The sequence below is a fragment of the Salmo salar genome, chromosome ssa08 (genome assembly GCF_905237065.1).
Source record: "Salmo salar chromosome ssa08, Ssal_v3.1, whole genome shotgun sequence".
Taxonomy (NCBI): domain Eukaryota; kingdom Metazoa; phylum Chordata; class Actinopteri; order Salmoniformes; family Salmonidae; genus Salmo; species Salmo salar.
Window position 1 is genome coordinate 12,152,958 of NC_059449.1, and position 22,705 is coordinate 12,175,662.

Genomic DNA, 22,705 nt, shown 5'->3' on the forward strand with positions numbered 1-22,705 from the left:
CTTCCTTAGCCAGACTATAGGCCTTTAAGTTTGTAGGGCGCTGTCCATGGTGGTGATAGAGCGTAGCTAAGATTTTGCACCAACCTGCCACTTCTTAGTCAAAAGCACTCAATGTTCTCGGCATTTGAATTTTTATGTTTATTGTGGTATAGCGTGATATAAGCAGAATTCAATATAATTCGAATGCAAGAACCCAAATGAAGCCCCTGGGTATAGCTACATATCAGTATGTTTCATCATAGAAATAGATACATTCTATTATGGTTTTCTAGGTAGCCTATTGGTTTTCGTGGTTGTAAACTGTACGTATTGGAAATGCATGTATGGTAGCCTGGCGTTGCTTAATTGATTATGTGGATCGAATTTGATCCACAGAAGTGTATTGTACCATATCACAACGTGTTGCTGAACTCATGAGCGCCATGATTTTCCATGTTTCAACCGGGCCAACAGGCCTGTTTGTTTGGCAAGACAGCGGTGCATGGCGGCATCTCACCGAAGTAGGCTGTGTTTTGGGTTTCTATTTGCTTTTTGTTTACTGTGCTTGTTTACTGTTAATGTAACTAGCCTAAATATATATTTTGTCATGCCTTTATTGATTTGATATTTTGTTTACTAGGCATACTTGGTATCGCTGTTTTGTTCTGTTCACATTAATTCGTTCACATTGTCTGTATTCTAAGCCAAACAACTATTCAATATTTTTGTTTGCCTGCATTAATAACTAGGTTACTACTTTCAGCATTTAGTTTGCATTATTGTAGTAAGACGGCTGTGTGTACAGCTGCATTCCCATAGGCTGTTTGTAATAGGTGAATTACCCTATCTATCTTGTAGCCTATATTCATTACCAAAACGGTATCACTTTAGTGTGTAGAGCATTGTCCATTGTGCTGATAGAGTGCACACCAACCCGCCACTTCAAAAGCACTCAAGGGTCATAGAGTCTCGGCATTTGAACTTTATGTTTATTGTGGTATAGCGTGATATAAGCAGAATTTAATATCATTCAAATATAATTCCGCCCCAAAATTGTGCCCCCTCGCTGATTTCAACTGCCCCCTTAGTCACTTTATCCTGGTGCCACAATCACAACAAAGGTTGACATGTTATCATATTTGAGGGACATTGGCCCGGATGCAAAATAACTTGGGTACAATTTAAACCAGGAACTAAATGTACTCTTACACAGAGGTGACTCGATTGCTTGCCTGCAGCACCCGTTAAAGTATATATAATGTATGCATACACATCTTTCACCCAAGGAAATGTATAAAAGCATTAAAAACATTTGTTTTGCATTTAATGGTTAGAATTAGGCTAACATTAGGCTATATTAACCAAATACTATATATGGTTGTATGTTCTACCCGATAGGCCTAATTTTCTGCACACAACTGGTGCCTCACACAGTCCTTCAGTCCTTCAGAGGGGAAGAATGAAAATCAGCAGTGCAACTGGGCTTCAAGGTCCAGATTTAAATTTGCCTAGTATAAAGTTGATGAAAAGATTCATGATATGTGGGCCTAACTGATGATGCGATAAGGATGATTGATGAGCCTTCCTAACACTGTTGCTCAAGCCATGACTGCGCAGGTTGTTGCCAAATTACTTTTCCCACCAACTCACAATTACTTTACATGAACTTAAAAATTATCAACATTGTAGCACCAGTTAGTTACTGTAGGCTACACCAGTTTGAAATGCGACGAATTTGGTGCTTAAAAAGTGGCAAAGCCAACGTAACTTGACTTTAGACCTACCTGTTCGCCGGCCTCGTGCGACTTCATCAGGTGTTTCTCCCGGTATAAAGACCACAGTCCGACGTTTGGCAGAAATATCAAAGCCACCATGAATACGAAGGCCATTTGCAACACTCGCTTCTGTCTCCTCTTCATCGTGGACACCCAAGTAAGAAGATATAATCCCAATATCTAAAAACTACGGAGTCCGTCCTTCTTGGCTCGTGCCACTCGGGTTGAAATGTTATTTGTTGGTCGGTGGCAAACCACCTTCTGCGGGAGCTGTTGACAAACGTTCACCTAAACAAACAATAAAATGTATCAGCATGTAGACTGACATTTAGCCTAATCGCAAATGCAGAGGACTGAGAAACCACCATTCCACTAATTTAAACATTTTGCTGCACATTAAAAACCACTACCAGTCTAACAGTAGGCTATGCTCTCATAGTTAACAATCATTAAACTACACGTGTCACTAAATCCAAACCAGAAACGAAGGCGATAGTGACACCTTTCAGTTTCAAATAAATAAAAGGTGACCCTACTACTTACAGCGCAAATGGTTAAACAGACAGCACTAAACACATCACAATGACTTACTGTCGGCGCGTATTTGCATGTTGCCTCATTTACCGTGATTGTTTTAGGTCCTTTTCGGCCGCATTTCTGTTATAAATCAAGACAAAAATAGAAGCGCTGAACAGCTTTATCTCCCACGATGCGCACGTGAGGGAATTTCGAGTCCGTCTCGCGCTCTAAATGAATCAGAAAAGCCCTCACGAGCTGCATTTCTCCCACATCTAGGTAGAAATGATGTTCTCCCCCTCCTTCTTTCGCAATGTCGCTCCTCAATACCGGGTTTTAGGTATTGCGGTTAAGAACCACGTGCACTGCGCATTAACGTGGGGAACATTCCTACGGCTTGGCGATCCCTTCAAAGGCAAGAGCGAGGTGTGGGATAGGGACAAGGAGCGCCAACGCGACCACATAGCTGTGAATCCAACAGCACTTTGGCACGAAACAGCGGACGAGAGAACAAAGCGCAGTGATGCATTGGACGGCTGCCTGATGCACTTTGGATAGATAGCCTAACAATTTTGCAGTCTGGCATTCAAATGAACGTGTTGATGAAATTCAGAATCTAATCATGTGCACTGCACTGATACTGAATATTGATAGCGAGGCAGAAATGTCATCACCTGTCACTATAGGAGTAATCAATTGCGGATGATGAACATGTTCATTTATATTGAGGTAGACACTACCAGTGAAAAGTTTTAGAACACCTACTCATTCAAGGGTTTTCTTTATTTTTTTTTTAACTACTTTCTACATTGGGGACAGCTGAAATGGACAGCTGATACTCAACTCTAGAGTACTAGCTAGCTACAGTACCTACCTTTTGGGACAAATCATATGCTCCCAGACTGTGTTGGCATGTACAGTACTTCTACAGTACTTTAAATCAACTTGTTGTGGCGGGGTCACCGCTTTGTTATTGTTTTAATCCCATATTTCCCCTTTAATGATCCATTTATGTCACTTACACAGGTCCATGGATGAGCCAACTCTGTGTCTATTAGTAAATATGAAATTATTGGCAGTATTGGCAGAAACCCTGGCCCAGACGTCCATGAATTTTTTTTGTTTTTTTTCACTTTGAGTTTTTTATAAGACTCACAATACAGCATTTTAAAGCAATGCTAGTATTGTTGCTGTCTGCTGCCTACCTTGAGAGTGAGAATTGATGTTGCCCATCCGTGAATTCAGGATATATTCACAACTCCTTTATAACCTTCAGAAACTTGAACCAAACACAGCTCAGATGAAACCAGCCTCAAAATAATAGAATCACTTCATGTTTTCCATGAAATGTTGTTTATGTGCAAGGAGTTGCTTTCCAAGAGAGAGGAGATTCTCAGAACTTGCTGAAATATTTATTTACTATTGAATCCTGCTTCATACTCGAAAGCATGCTAAAGGAGAGGGAGAGAGTAAAGATTGTATTGGAATACATGGAGAACAAAGTATTCATCACACTGTGTATGTGTGCGCGTGTGCGCGTGTGTGTCAATATTGAGGTTGTAGCCAATTGAACACAGACCACAACCTCAATAATGCATAGATGCAATGGTACAGCACAGTTATTATTCCCCTGTAGCAGTGCACCGAGGCACGGAGGTCTAGCAGATTATGTTTTCAGTCTCCCTGGCTATCAGTAGAGGGGTGTGTGGTTGAGACCATGCACTGTTAGTACAGACGGAACATCTGCAAGTAATGCACCGAGTTGGTGAGGTCATGTTGGCAAGTGTTTGAATACCCACCCATACACAAGCGTATGAATGATGTGTGTATGAAGCAGGTGGCTCTGTGCACCATAGCACTGTGCCAGTTGAAACATGGCATTTGACCTTCTTCCTCAGCTTTATCATGATCTTCACTGAATGCTATCAAAGTCTGTACCCATTATCAGACGATGCCAGTTTATCTGAAGTAAACCTTTAACTGTGATTCATTAGGCACGGCACTCGTTAGGCTTGACAGTGCAGTAGAACCAACCGGATTGTATTAGGAAAGCTGAGGAAATACATGGAGGAAAGATCTGAGAGCTATAGCGACAGCAGAGCGGGCGTAACAAGCACTCTGGATTTGTAGCTAGAACCTCTATACAGCCATGGTTGTTAGGCTCTATTGACTTAAGCCCTGAAGTTCTGCTAGTGTTGGGACTTTGGGATTACAATTCTTACTAACAAGATTGTATCAAGGAAGAAGGAGAAAAATATGTTGCTTCCAGTCAGTGTCAGAAGGCCTATAGCTATACTGTGCCCCCTTCACTTTTTCCCATCTTCTTTCCATTTTAGTTTGTGAAAGCTGCAGAGAGAGAGGGAGAGGATCCAGCCAACAATCAATTGGTCAGATCCGGAGATTTTCCATTTTAACTCACATTGTTCATTTTTAGAATGATAAAAAAAATGATACAAAATGCCATGACATTTTAACAATGAAAGATTCACGGCAAATTCGTTTGCAGCTTCTTATGAGGGATAATTAACTAGACATTCTGCTTATGTCACAATGTCAAATCAAGTATAGGATCAATTATTTCAGAATACACAGAGAGGGAGAGTTATAGGCAATGAATAATACCGTTTCTTCTCTCTCCTCTCTTCTTTCTCTTCCTCTTCCTTTGTCGCTCTCTGTCTCACTCTCCCCCCCTCTCTCTCTCTCCCAAAGAAACAAGGTTGTCCATTATAAATGAGTGGTTCAGTATGTTTTCAAAGCAGCAAAACACTGCAGCTAGGACATATTTGGTTCGAGACCTTGGACAGCACTCATGACCAGCGCTCCAGCAGCCTACAGTCTGGCGTCTAGAGTTCCAGGACCTTGGACAGGACTCACTACCAGCGCTCCAGCAGTCTGGCGTTGAGTTCCAGGACCGTGGACTGCGACCTTCACCCACGTAACATGGGCTGCTGTGCTTTCATAACCACAAGGAAAACAATCAACTTGACCCCAGTACAACTAGCACTTAGCGGTAAAGTGCACTTATACAGATGTAGAATCTTAATTTGATCACTCTTTTTGTTGCTGGGAATTTTCCTGCACAGCGGGAAATGCAAACTTGTAGTGTATTTTAGTTTTAAAAAGGCTTCTAAAGTTTGTCACTTTGAAATGTCAGACTTTATTTTCCCTAATGAAAAATGGATCAACCCCTACAAAAATGTCCATTAATTATAATCCACATAATAATTCACATTTCCTGTTGCTGCAGGATTATTTTCCTGCTGTAGCAAACACTCTAATTAAGAGCCTACATCTGTAACTAGGGCACTGAGTTTCTTCCTGGTCAGTTGACATGGTCAAGGAAAAACTCAAAGCCTTACTTTTAATGCCTGTTATGAGGGCAACACCACACTTAGAACACATCTTATGATAGCAACACTAAGCAACTGTCCAATACCACAGCAAGTGCAATACCACTGTGTGTCACGATCCCCTTTCTATTCACTATAGTGATTTTCGACAGAGAACTCAGGCTAGATATCCCATTATCACCATAATGGTTTTCATTAGACAGTTAAGATCAGGGGACATAGGTGAAGCATGTAATAGCCAAGGAAAAGACTCCCCAGGTGACTTTTAGCGTCAGACCCTTGGCTCAGCAGCACAGAGGTAGTGAGATACGGCACTGTAGTTAGTTCACATAAAGCCCCACTCATTACCAGTGTTGGGAGCGGTATCCATCTTCCCAATTGATTGGCTGATGTGGTACTGTATCTCTATGGCATAGACAGGTCAGATGAAGACATATGGAAAGATTACTACTGTACTATAAACCTCGTATTGTATATGACCAAAAGACACCACTTTGTGTGTCTGAAATGGCACCCTTCCCCTAAATATTGCACTACTTTTGACTATGGCCCGGCATAGGGCTCTGGTCCAAAGTAGTGCACTATGTAGGGAATAGGGTGACATGTCAGACCTAGACACTGTTTTTAATGCTTGTATTATGTAATAGAATACTATTGACTGTACGTATCTAGTGATTACATTTCTGGCCTATCTTTATATAATGCTTATCTGCCTAAATAGTTTCTCTTGTGAGTAAACATAATTATAGTTAACAGGGTAAACACACTGTTCTAATCTGATCTGTTCTAATCTGATCTGATTACTTTGAACCATAGATTTTGTTTGGAGCTGATGTATTGTAATTTGGAAACTCCACAGGATCTTCAAATGAGAGCGCCATCTGTCTAAAATTGAAAACAAACACTCTTGTTCTCCTCTCTCACTGCCCAAACACACACACACACACACACACACACACACACACACACACGTATATATTTATATACACCCTTGCACACGCATACTCACACTCACAACCAAGCAACGTTGAATTTTTTTTTTTCTTGCGATGGCACTTTTTTAACGTAATTACTACGATGTAGCATATCCATCAAACTAACTGACTACAGCATATTGTGTCGGGCTAGAGTAAGCCATCTAAATCTAAAGGCAATTTAATGGAACAAATTAAACATTTGAGATCAATCAGAGAAATAAAGTGACTTCATATCCTTTCCAAGGTGAAAAGTGTATGATATCTGCTTGATTGCTTTATAGCGTCTCATATACCGCAGAGCAAAAAAAAGCTATTACCATTGCTGATTTTAAAACACGAGCGAAAACTGGCAGGAGAAAGAAAAATGTGTTTTGATCTATTGAAAGCTCACGGTAATGTGGCAACCAAAATGGTCTTTGATGTGAATGTTAATGGCTTTCCACTGGTTAACTCTGCAAAGGGTACAGTTATCTCTCTCTCACACAAGATACATTTGTCAACCTTTGATCCCAGAGATATTTGTAACATGAATCAGTGGCTGCGTCTGAAATGGCACCCTGTTCCCTATAAAGTGCAATGCTTTTGACCATAGGCCCCGCACAATTTCTTATAAAGTGCACATTTGACTTTTTCATGTCACTTTTGAACAGGTCCAATCTGCACTATATAGGGAATAGGGTGCCATTTCAGACCCAGCCTATATCTGCGTCAATGATCAATTGACCTTGCACCTGTTTTAGTTGGGATAGCAGGGCAGAGTTTTACAATGTAGAAAATAGTGAAAATAAAGAAAAACTTTTGAATGAGTAGTTGTGTCCAAACTTTTGACTGGTACTGTATACTCACCCTAATGAGACAACTCTGCCCTGCTATCCCAACTAAAACAGGTGCAAGGTCAATTGATGAAGACATCAAAACTATGAAATAACACATATGGAATCAGCCAATTTCATCATAGTGCTTGATGTTTTTTGCGACTGCACTTGAAGAAACTTTCAAAGTTCTTGAAATGTTCCATATTGACTGACCTTCATGTCTTAAAGTAATAATGGACTGTCATTTCTCTTTGCTTATTTGAGCTGTTCTTGCCATAATATGGACTTGGTCTTTTACCAAATAGGGCTATCTTCTGTATACCAACCCTACCTTGTCACAACACAACTGATTGGCTCAAACGCATTAAGAAGGAAAGAAATTCCACAAATTAACTTTTAACAAGGCACACCTGTTAATTGAAATGCTTTCCAGGTGACTACCTCATGAAGCTGGTTGAGAGAATGCCAAGAGTGTACAAAGCTGTCATCTAGGCAAAGGGTGGCTACTTTGAAGAATCTCAAATATAAAATATATTTGGATTTGTTTAACACTATTTTGGTTATTTTGTGTTATTTCATACTTTTGATTTCTTCACTATTACTCTACAATGTAGAAAATAGTAAAAATAAAGAAAAACCCTTGAATGAGTAGGTGTGTCCAAACTTTTACTGGAACTGATACATAATGTACACACACTTGACTTGAGATGGTGTACGTGTTACCCTTTCATGCAGTCAAGGGGTGGAATGTTATTCATATTTTTCACAATTCCATAATTAATAAAGATTATATCCAAAAACCTGACAAATTTGTTGTTTCTATGTCAAACAGTTTTGTTATATTTGTGTCATCTGTGATGGATATAAAGTGCAATATTGGGATGCAAACTCAAAATGTAATCCATTTCAACTCTATATCTGACATGCTACAGGTGTCTTCTTTGTTTAAGCCCATAACCAGGTGTGTGAGGTGTATACTTTTGTTTCATAGTAGATTTCTTTAAGACTACCCAGAATCACTCTGTGTGACCCTGATCTAGCCCATTGCAGTAAAAGGTTTTAAACTAAGCAATGTTGATCTGTCACCCAGTCAAAGCTGAAGCAATCAATGTCAGGCCTCATCAAAGTGTTGATGGATCAGCTCTACACTCTTAGAAAAATAGTGCTATCTGGAACCTAAAAGGGTTATTCGGCTGTCCCCATAGGAGAACCCTTTGGAGAACCCGTTTTGGTTGCAGGTGGAACCCTTTTCACAGAGGGTTCTACATGGAACCCAAAAGTATTCTACCTGGAACCAAAAAGGTTCTACCTGGAACCCAAAAGGGTTCTCCTATGGGGACAGCCGAATAATCTTTTTGAAACGCTGTAATGACTCCTATAAAAAGCTTCATTTAAAGTATGAAAATCCAGACCTGCATGTGGACTTATTTCCCATCCACACACAATAGGAATATTGTGCTAGGTTCATTCTGCCCTTGTATAGCCTACAGTGAAAGAGCGATGACTCATAACACCACTAATATCACTTTGTTTTAGGTATAAAAGACCAAAATAGGTAGTCTAGAACATACACGTACGGAACGTTCTCAATTCTTCTGAGATTCCTTCTATGATTCCAACATGTGCATGAATCTAACTGTGAGGTAGTAGGGAGAAGGAGATGAATTTGCAGAGTTGTGTATTTTATCATTGTCTTCCTGAGACTTGGGCCTATTGTAAGTTGTTGCCATGGCACAAACAGTCTCCAATGACTTCCAACCCCATGTGTGATTGCGAACATAAGGGTAGAAGCAATTCGCTGTGACCCCACTCTCCAAGGATGTCTCAGGGAGAGGTAGGACAAATAGGACAAATACAGGACAAATATAAGCACCAAGAAAAAATATTCTTTATTATTATTATTAAGACTCTGGATACGTACCAAATGGCACCCTATTTCCTATGGAGTGCACTATTTTGGGCCCGGGTCAAAAGCATTGCACTATATAGGTCAGGGATGGGCAACTCCAGTCCTTGGGGCTGGAGTGGTGTCACACTGTTTCCTTATCCCTAGCTAACACAGCTGATTCAACTAATTGCATTCTAAACTGAAGATCATAATTAGTTAAATATTGGAGTCGGGTGTGTTAGCTGGGGGAAAAATGTGACACAAATCAGGCCCCCGAGGACTAGAGTTGCCCACGCCTGATAAAGGGAATTGGGTGCCATTTGAAACGCAGACACTAGTGACTGTATTCAAGCTAGACTGATGAGCAGACTCACTCTCTCTCTCTGTGTAAGCAAAGTGAATGTTTATCATGTTGGGTTTACTACCCTGTGCTGTGTGGATGACATACACTGTGAGTTATTGTAATTTGAATGCTGCAATAAGCTAAAACGCCAGGCTTGGGGCTAATTAACAAATGTGACAAGTGTGCGTTCATCTGAAAATAACCAGATAAATTGTCTGCCTCAAGGTACGTGCTTGTGTCAAGATTGTGAATTCATGATATATTTTAAGTGCTCGGCACGCCAACTTTTGCCGTTGGTTGGTTTGGCGACATATGTTGTTGATCCTCTCTGTGAGTAAGTGGCATAGGGGTTGGCTGGTTAGTTCATTTTAAACGTACTGTATGTACACACTCGCAGGCAGGCACACACACATCCATACACACACAGATGTCTTCATCTTTGGTTATATAAATACGATCTCTCTCTGCAGAGATTAACAATTCGCTTGATCTAATCTGACATCTGTCCTTTGGTTGATATCTCACCCTGTAGATATCACTACGCTCTTTAACTCAACATAGAAGACAGTGCAAAAAGGTTACATGAATCTATATCTGATCTGCTGGATGTGCCTCTGCATTATGATAGTTTAATGGGAAGCCACTTTAAAGAACCAAATGGCACGCTATTCCCTATGGGCCCTGGTCAAAAGTAGTGCACTAAATAGGGAATGCCATTTTGGACGCAGCCCTTTGATTTCTATCTGCAAATCACCACTGGAAAAGGCCCATGGACAAGCATAAACTGTGTTCATTACCTCATTCTTTGAAGTGGAAATTCATGGAGCTATGTATCCTGAATGCATAATGCATCTTACCAAGGCCGATCAAATGTATTCTTTAACCTAATCCAACCCATATGGGAAATAGAAGGTCATTTTTAATAGGGAAGTGTATTAGTTGAAGTATTGACTTTTCAACATCAACCTGAGAGAAATGGTCATTAATGCCAGCTGTCTCACACACACACACACACACACACACACACACACACACACACACACACACACACACACACACACACACACACACACACACACACATACACACACACACACACACTCATACTGTACAAACACAGTTACTAATATGGATAAATGGACTCAGAACTCAGAGGCAATCCAGAGGTCATATATGTCTCTACTCTACTATAAGTCTACTATAATTCAACAGTGGATTACTCATCTATCTGTATGTTATTCCAGGCCTGGGTTGGTTGGTTCAGGCTGTTTGCTATGGTACTCAGGGATCACACACACACAGGGATCACACACACACACACACACACACACACACACACACACACACACACACACACACACACACACACACACACACACACACACACACACACACTCATACTGTACAAACACAGTTACTAATATGGATAAATGGACTCAGAACTCAGAGGCAATCCAGAGGTCATATATGTCTCTACTCTACTATAAGTCTACTATAATTCAACAGTGGATTACTCATCTATCTGTATGTTATTCCAGGCCTGGGTTGGTTGGTTCAGGCTGTTTGCTATGGTACTCAGGGATCACACACACACAGGGATCACACACACACACACACACACACACACACACACACACACACACACACACACACACACACACACACACACACACACACACACACACACACACACACACACACACACACACACACACACACAGTATGAGCAATGATAGGAGAGCATCCTTAATCCCTCTTGACTGGCTACAGGGATTTACTCTCATGGCTGTTAACCTGACACCAATACACCACAACACAACGCACCTCTAGTCAGCTGTTAACCTGACACCAATACACCACAATACAACGCACCTCTAGTCAGCTGTTAACCTGACACCAATACACCACAATACAACGCACCTCTAGTCAGCTGTTAACCTGACACCAATACACCACAATACAACACACCTCTCGTCAGCTGTTAACCTGACACCAATACACCACAATACAACACACCTCTATTCAGCTGTTAACCTGACACCAATACACCACAATACAACACACTTCTAGTCAGCTGTTAACCTGACACCAATACATCACAATACAACACACCTCTATTCAGCTGTTAACCTGACACCAATACACCACAACACACCTCTAGTCAGCTGTTAACTTGACACCAATACACCACAATACAACACACCTCAATTCAGCAGATAACCTGACACCAATACACCACACCACAACACACCTCTAGTCAGCTGTTAACCTGACACCAATACACCACAATACAACGCACCTCTAATCAGCTGTTAACCTGACACCAATACACAGCAATACAACGCACCTCTAGTCAGCTGTTAACCTGACACCAATACACCACAATACAACACACCTCTCGTCAGCTGTTAACCTGACACCAATACACCACAATACAACACACCTCTAGTCAGCTGTTAACCTGACACCAATACACCACAATACAACACACCTCTATTCAGCTGTTAACCTGACACCAATACACCACAATACAACGCACCTCTAGTCAGCTGTTAACCTGACACCAATACACCACAATACAACGCACCTCTAGTCAGCTGTTAACATGACACCAATACACCACAATACAACACACCTCTATTCAGCTGTTAACCTGACACCAATACACCACAACACACCTCTAGTCAGCTGTTAACCTGACACCAATACACCACAATACAACACACCTCTATTCAGCTGTTAACCTGACACCAATACACCACAACACACCTCTAGTCAGCTGTTAACCTGACACCAATACACCACAACACACCTCTAGTCAGCTGTTAACCTGACACCAATACACCACAATACAACACACCTCTATTCAGCTGTTAACCTGACACCATACACCACACCACAACACACCTCTAGTCAGCTGTTAACTTGACACCAATACACCACAATACAACACACCTCTATTCAGCTGATAACCTGACACCAATACACCACAACACACCTCTAGTCAGCTGTTAACCTGACACCAATACACCACAATACAACGCACCTCTAGTCAGCTGTTAACCTGACACCAATACACCACAATACAACGCACCTCTAGTCAGCTGTTAACCTGACACCAATACACCACAATACAACACACCTCTATTCAGCTGTTAACCTGACACCAATACACCACAATACAACGCACCTCTATTCAGCTGTTAACCTGACACCAATACACCACAATACAACGCACCTCTAGTCAGCTGTTAACCTGACACCAATACACCACAATACAACACACCTCTATTCAGCTGTTAACCTGACACCAATACACCACAATACAACACACCTCTATTCAGCTGTTAACCTGACACCAATACACCACAATACAACACACCTCTATTCAGCTGTTAACCTGACACCAATACACCACAACACACCTCTAGTCAGCTGTTAACCTGACACCAATACACCACAATACAACACATCTCTATTCAGCTGTTAACCTGACACCAATACACCACAATACAACGCACCTCTAGTCAGCTGTTAACCTGACACCAATACACCACAATACAACACACCTCTATTCAGCTGTTAACCTGACACCAATACACCACAACCACACCTCTAGTCAGCTGTTAACCTGACACCAATACACCACAATACAACACACCTCTATTCAGCTGTTAACCTGACACCAATACACCACACCACAACACACCTCTAGTCAGCTGTTAACCTGACACCAATACACCACAATACAACACACCTCTATTCAGCTGTTAACCTGACACCAATACACCACAATACAACACACCTCTATTCAGCTGTTAACCTGACACCAATACACCACAATACAACACACCTCTATTCAGCTGTTAACCTGACACCAATACACCACAATACAACACACCTCTAGTCAGCTGTTAACCTGACACCAATACACCACAATACAACACACCTCTATTCAGCTGTTAACCTGACACCAATACACCACAATACAACACACCTCTATTCAGCTGTTAACCTGACACCAATACACCACAACACACCTCTAGTCAGCTGTTAACCTGACACCAATACACCACAACACACCTCTAGTCAGCTGTTAACCTGACACCAATACACCACAATACAACACACCTCTATTCAGCTGTTAACCTGACACCAATACACCACACCACAACACACCTCTAGTCAGCTGTTAACCTGACACCAATACACCACAATACAACACACCTCTATTCAGCTGTTAACCTGACACCAATACACCACAACACAACACACCTCTAGTCAGCTGTTAACCTGACACCAATACACCACAATACAACACACCTCTATTCAGCTGTTAACCTGACACCAATACACCACAATACAACACACCTCTATTCAGCTGTTAACCTGACACCAATACACCACAACACAACACACCTCTAGTCAGCTGTTAACCTGACACCAATACACCACAATACAACACACCTCTATTCAGCAGATAACCTGACACCAATACACCACAACACAACACACCTCTAGTCAGCTGTTAACCTGACACCAATACACCACAATACAACGCACCTCTAGTCAGCTGTTAACCTGACACCAATACACCACAACACACCTCTATTCAGATGTTAACCTGACACCAATACACCACAATACAACGCACCTCTAGTCAGCTGTTAACCTGACACCAATACACCACAATACAACGCACCTCTAGTCAGCTGTTAACCTGACACCAATACACCACATTACAACGCACCTCTAGTCAGCTGTTAACCAGACACCAATACACCACAATACAACGCACCTCTATTCAGCTGTTAACCTGACACCAATACACCACAATACAACGCACCTCTAGTCAGCTGTTAACCTGACACCAATACACCACAATACAACGCACCTCTAGTCAGCTGTTAACCTGACACCAATACACCACAATACAACACACCTCTATTCAGCTGTTAACCTGACACCAATACACCACAACACACCTCTAGTCAGCTGTTAAACTGACACCAATACACCACAACAACACACCTCTAGTCAGCTGTTAACTTGACACCAATACACCACAACACACCTCTATTCAGCTGTTAACCTGACACCAATACACCACAATACAACACACCTCTAGTCAGCTGTTAACCTGACACCAATACACCACAATACAACACACCTCTATTCAGCTGTTAAGCTGACACCAATACACCACAATACAACACACCTCTAGTCAGCTGTTAACCTGACACCAATACACCACAATACAACACACCTCTATTCAGCTGTTAACCTGACACCAATACACCACAACACACCTCTAGTCAGCTGTTAACCTGACACCAATACACCACAATACAACACACCTCTAGTCAGCTGATAACCTGACACCAATACACCACACCACAACACACCTCTAGTCAGCTGTTAACCTGACACCAATACACCACAATACAACGCACCTCTAGTCAGCTGTTAACCTGACACCAATACACCACAATACAACGCACCTCTAGTCAGCTGTTAACCTGACACCAATACACCACAATACAACGCACCTCTATTCAGCTGTTAACCTGACACCAATACACCACAATACAACGCACCTCTAGTCAGCTGTTAACCTGACACCAATACACCACAATACAACGCACCTCTAGTCAGCTGTTAACCTGACACCAATACACCACAATACAACACACCTCTATTCAGCTGTTAACCTGACACCAATACACCACAACACACCTCTAGTCAGCTGTTAACTTGACACCAATACACCACAACACACCTCTAGTCAGCTGTTAACCTGACACCAATACACCACAATACAACACACCTCTATTCAGCTGTTAACCTGACACCAATACACAACACCACAACACACCTCTAGTCAGCTGTTAACCTGACACCAATACACCACAATACAACACACCTCTATTCAGCTGTTAACCTGACACCAATACACCACAATACAACACACCTCAATTCAGCAGTTAACCTGACACCAATACACCACACCACAACACACCTCTAGTCAGCTGTTAACCTGACACCAATACACCACAATACAACACACCTCTATTCAGCTGTTAACCTGACACCAATACACCACACCACAACACACCTCTAGTCAGCTGTTAACCTGACACCAATACACCACAATACAACACACCTCTAGTCAGCTGTTAACCTGACACCAATACACCACAACACACCTCTATTCAGCTGTTAACCTGACACCAATACACCACAATACAACGCACCTCTATTCAGCTGTTAACCTGACACCAATACACCACAATACAACACACCTCTAGTCAGCTGTTAACCTGACACCAATACACCACAATACAACGCACCTCTATTCAGCTGTTAACCTGACACCAATACACCACAATACAACACATCTCTATTCAGCTGTTAACCTGACACCAATACACCACAATACAACGCACCTCTAGTCAGCTGTTAACCTGACACCAATACACCACAATACAACACACCTCTAGTCAGCTGTTAACCTGACACCAATACACCACAATACAACACACCTCTATTCAGCTGTTAACCTGACACCAATACACCACAACACACCTCTAGTCAGCTGTTAAACTGACACCAATACACCACAACACACCTCTAGTCAGCTGTTAACTTGACACCAATACACCACAACACACCTCTATTCAGCTGTTAACCTGACACCAATACACCACAATACAACACACCTCTAGTCAGCTGTTAACCTGACACCAATACACCACAATACAACACACCTCTATTCAGCTGTTAAGCTGACACCAATACACCACAATACAACACACCTCTAGTCAGCTGTTAACCTGACACCAATACACCACAATACAACACACCTCTATTCAGCTGTTAACCTGACACCAATACACCACAACACACCTCTAGTCAGCTGTTAACTTGACACCAATACACCACAATACAACACACCTCTATTCAGCTGTTAACCTGACACCAATACACCACACCACAACACACCTCTATTCAGCTGTTAACCTGACACCAATACACCACAATACAACACACCTCTAGTCAGCTGTTAACCTGACACCAATACACCACAATACAACACACCTCTATTCAGCTGTTAACCTGACACCAATACACCACAATACAACACACCTCTATTCAGCTGTTAACCTGACACCAATACACCACAATACAACACACCTCTATTCAGCTGTTAACCTGACACCAATACACCACAATACAACACACCTCTAGTCAGCTGTTAACCTGACACCAATACACCACAATACAACACACCTCTATTCAGCTGTTAACCTGACACCAATACACCACAACACACCTCTAGTCAGCTGTTAACTTGACACCAATACACCACAACACACCTCTAGTCAGCTGTTAACCTGACACCAATACACCACAATACAACACACCTCTATTCAGCTGTTAACCTGACACCAATACACAACACCACAACACACCTCTAGTCAGCTGTTAACTTGACACCAATACACCACAATACAACACACCTCAATTCAGCAGATATCCTGACACCAATACACCACACCACAACACACCTCTAGTCAGCTGTTAACCTGACACCAATACACCACAATACAACACACCTCTATTCAGCTGTTAACCTGACACCAATACACCACAATACAACACACCTCAATTCAGCAGATAACCTGACCCCAATACACCACACCACAACACACCTCTAGTCAGCTGTTAACTTGACACCAATACACCACAATACAACACACCTCAATTCAGCAGATAACCTGACACCAATACACCACACCACAACACACCTCTAGTCAGCTGTTAACCAGACACCAATACATAACAATACAACGCACCTCTAGTCAGCTGTTAACCTGACACCAATACACCACAACACACCTCTATTCAGCTGTTAACCTGACACCAATACACCACAATACAACACACCTCTAGTCAGCTGTTAACCTGACACCAATACACCACAATACAACGCACCTCTAGTCAGCTGTTAACCTGACACCAATACACCACAATACAACGCACCTCTAGTCAGCTGTTAACCAGACACCAATACACCACAATACAACGCACCTCTATTCAGCTGTTAACCTGACACCAATACACCACAATACAACGCACCTCTAGTCAGCTGTTAACCTGACACCAATACACCACAATACAACGCACCTCTAGTCAGCTGTTAACCTGACACCAATACACCACAATACAACACACCTCTATTCAGCTGTTAACCTGACACCAATACACCACAACACACCTCTAGTCAGCTGTTAAACTGACACCAATACACCACAACACACCTCTAGTCAGCTGTTAACTTGACACCAATACACCACAACACACCTCTATTCAGCTGTTAACCTGACACCAATACACCACAATACAACACACCTCTAGTCAGCTGTTAACCTGACACCAATACACCACAACACAATGCACCTCTAGTCAGCTGTTAACCTGACACCAATACACCAGAATACAACACACCTCTAGTCAGCTGTTAACCTGACACCAATACACCACAATACAACGCACCTCTAGTCAGCTGTTAACCTGACACCAATACACCACAACACACCTCTAGTCAGCTGTTAACCTGACACCAATACACCACAATACAACACACCTCTATTCAGCTGTTAACCTGACACCAATACACCACAATACAACACACCTCTAGTCAGCTGTTAACCTGACACCAATACACCACAATACAACGCACCTCGATTCAGCTGTTAACCTGACACCAATACACCACAATACAACGCACCTCTAGTCAGCTGTTAACCTGACACCAATACACCACAACACACCTCTAGTCAGCTGTTAACCTGACACCAATACACCACAACACACCTCTAGTCAGCTGTTAACCTGACACCAATACACCACAATACAACACACCTCTAGTCAGCTGTTAACCTGACACCAATACACCACAACACACCTCTAGTCAGCTGTTAACCTGACACCAATACACCACAACACACCTCTAGTCAGCTGTTAACCTGACACCAATACACCACAACACACCTATAGTCAGCTGTTAACCTGACACCAATACACCAAAATACAACGCACCTCTATTCAGCTGTTAACCTGACACCAATACACCACAATACAACACACCTCTATTCAGCTGTTAACCTGACACCAATACACCACAATACAACACACCTCTAGTCAGCTGTTAACCTGACACCAATACACCACAATACAACACACCTCTATTCAGCTGTTAACCTGACACCAATACACCACAATACAACACACCTCTATTCAGCTGTTAACCTGACACCAATACACCACAATACAACACACCTCTATTCAGCTGTTAACCTGACACTAATACACCACAACACACCTCTAGTCAGCTGTTAACCTGACACCAATACACCACAATACAACACATCTCTATTCAGCTGTTAACCTGACATCAATACACCACAATACAACACACCTCTAGTCAGCTGTTAACCTGACACCAATACACCACAATACAACACACCTCTATTCAGCTGTTAACCTGACACCAATACACCACAATACAACACACCTCTATTCAGCTGTTAACCTGACACCAATACACCACAATACAACACACCTCTATTCAGCTGTTAACCTGACATCAGTACACCACAACACACCTCTAGTCAGCTGTTAACCTGACACCAATACACCACAATACAACACACCTCTATTCAGCTGTTAACCTGACACCAATACACCACAACACACCTCTAGTCAGCTGTTAACCTGACACCAATACACCACAATACAACACACCTCTAGTCAGCTGTTAACCTGACACCAATACACCACAATACAACACACCTCTATTCAGCTGTTAAGCTGACACCAATACACCACAATACAACACACCTCTAGTCAGCTGTTAACCTGACACCAATACACCACAATACAACACACCTCTATTCAGCTGTTAACCTGACACCAATACACCACAACACACCTCTAGTCAGCTGTTAACTTGACACCAATACACCACAATACAACACACCTCAATTCAGCAGATAACCTGACACCAATACACCACACCACAACACACCTCTAGTCAGCTGTTAACCTGACACCAATACACCACAATACAACGCACCTCTAGTCAGCTGTTAACCTGACACCAATACACCACAATACAACGCACCTCTAGTCAGCTGTTAACCTGACACCAATACACCACAATACAACGCACCTCTATTCAGCTGTTAACCTGACACCAATACACCACAATACAACGCACCTCTAGTCAGCTGTTAACCTGACACCAATACACCACAATACAACGCACCTCTAGTCAGCTGTTAACCTGACACCAATACACCACAATACAACACACCTCTATTCAGCTGTTAACCTGACACCAATACACCACAACACACCTCTAGTCAGCTGTTAACTTGACACCAATACACCACAACACACCTCTAGTCAGCTGTTAACCTGACACCAATACACCACAATACAACACACCTCTATTCAGCTGTTAACCTGACACCAATACACCACAATACAACGCACCTCTAGTCAGCTGTTAACCTGACACCAATACACCACAACACACCTCTAGTCAGCTGTTAACCTGACACCAATACACCACAACACAACTCTAGTCAGCTGTTAACTTGACACCAATACACCACAATACAACACACCTCAATTCAGCTGATAACCTGACACCAATACACCACACCACAACACACCTCTAGTCAGCTGTTAACCTGACACCAATACATCACAATACAACGCACCTCTCGTCAGCTGTTAACCTGACACCAATACACCACAATACAACACACCTCTATTCAGCTGTTAACCTGACACCAATACACCACAATACAACACACCTCTATTCAGCTGATAACCTGACCCCAATACACCACACCACAACACACCTCTAGTCAGCTGTTAACCTGACACCAATACACCACAATACAACACACCTCAATTCAGCAGTTAACCTGACACCAATACACCACACCACAACACACCTCTAGTCAGCTGTTAACCTGACACCAATACATCACAATACAACGCACCTCTAGTCAGCTGTTAACCTGACACCAATACACCACAACACACCTCTAGTCAGCTGTTAACCTGACACCAATACACCACAATACAACACATCTCTATTCAGCTGTTAACCTGACACCAATACACCACAATACAAAGCACCTCTATTCAGCTGTTAACCTGACACCAATACACCACAATACAACACATCTCTATTCAGCTGTTAACCTGACACCAATACACCACAACACACCTCTAGTCAGCTGTTAACATGACACCAATACACCACAATACAACACACCTCTATTCAGCTGTTAACCTGACACCAATACACCACAATACAACACACCTCTAGTCAGCTGTTAACCTGACACCAATACACCACAATACAACACACCTCTATTCAGCTGTTAACCTGACACCAATACACCACAATACAACACACCTCTATTCAGCTGTTAACCTGACACCAATACACCACAATACAACACACCTCTATTCAGCTGTTAACCTGACACCAATACACCACAACACACCTCTAGTCAGCTGTTAACCTGACACCAATACACCACAATACAACACACCTCTATTCAGCTGTTAACCTGACACCAATACACCACAATACAACACACCTCTATTCAGCTGTTAACCTGACACCAATACACCACAACACACCTCTATTCAGCTGTTAACCTGACACCAATACACCACAACACACCTCTAGTCAGCTGTTAACCTGACACCAATACACCACAATACAACACACCTCTATTCAGCTGTTAACCTGACACCAATACACCACAACACACACCTCTAGTCAGCTGTTAACCTGACACCAATACACCACAATACACACACCTCTATTCAGCTGTTAACCTGACACCAATACACCACAACACACACCTCTAGTCAGCTGTTAACCTGACACCAATACACCACAATACAACACACCTCTATTCAGCTGTTAACCTGACACCAATACACCACAACACACACCTCTAGTCAGCTGTTAACCTGACACCAATACACCACAATACAACACACCTCTATTCAGCTGTTAACCTGACACCAATACACCACAATACAACACACCTCTATTCAGCTGTTAACCTGACACCAATACACCACAATACAACACACCTCTAGTCAGCTGTTAACCTGACACCAATACACCACAATACAACACACCTCTATTCAGCTGTTAACCTGACACCAATACACCACAACACACCTCTAGTCAGCTGTTAACCTGACACCAATACACCACAATACAACACACCTCTAGTCAGCTGTTAACCTGACACCAATACACCACAATACAACACACCTCTAGTCAGCTGTTAACCTGACACCAATACACCACAATACAACACACCTCTAGTCAGCTGTTAACCTGACACCAATACACCACAATACAACACACCTCTATTCAGCTGTTAACCTGACACCAATACACCACAATACAACACACCTCTATTCAGCTGTTAACCTGACACCAATACACCACAATACAACACACCTCTATTCAGCTGTTAACCTGACACCAATACACCACAATACAACACACCTCTAGTCAGCTGTTAACCTGACACCAATACACCACAACACACCTCTAGTCAGCTGTTAACCTGACACCAATACACCACAACACACACCTCTAGTCAGCTGTTAACCTGACACCAATACACCACAATACAACACACCTCTATTCAGCTGTTAACCTGACACCAATACACCAAACCACAACACACCTCTAGTCAGCTGTTAACCTGACACCAATACACCACAATACAACACACCTCTATTCAGCTGTTAACCTGACACCAATACACCACAACACACCTCTAGTCAGCTGTTAACCTGACACCAATACACCACAATACAACACACCTCTATTCAGCTGTTAACCTGACACCAATACACCACAATACAACACACCTCTATTCAGCTGTTAACCTGACACCAATACACCACAATACAACACACCTCTATTCAGCTGTTAACCTG

General features: G+C 42.2%; 1 protein-coding gene across 2 annotated transcripts in view; it reads right to left on the minus strand.

Moving 5' to 3' along the window:
* Nucleotides 1–2,872, minus strand: part of LOC106610173 (polypeptide N-acetylgalactosaminyltransferase-like 6) — a 237,588-nt gene extending 234,716 nt beyond the window's left edge. Inside the window, exons 1-2 of one of the 2 annotated variants that reach the window (XM_045722723.1) lie at nucleotides 2,346–2,872; nucleotides 1,764–2,042 (exon numbers count right to left, since the gene is read on the minus strand). In XM_045722723.1, the coding sequence (XP_045578679.1) occupies nucleotides 1,764–1,898 (135 nt within the window). In that variant the 5' untranslated portion in view covers nucleotides 1,899–2,042; nucleotides 2,346–2,872. The remainder of the gene's footprint in view (nucleotides 1–1,763; nucleotides 2,043–2,345) is intronic. The other variant, XM_045722724.1, reaches the window with a different exon arrangement.
* Nucleotides 2,873–22,705: the final 19,833 nt, after the last annotated feature.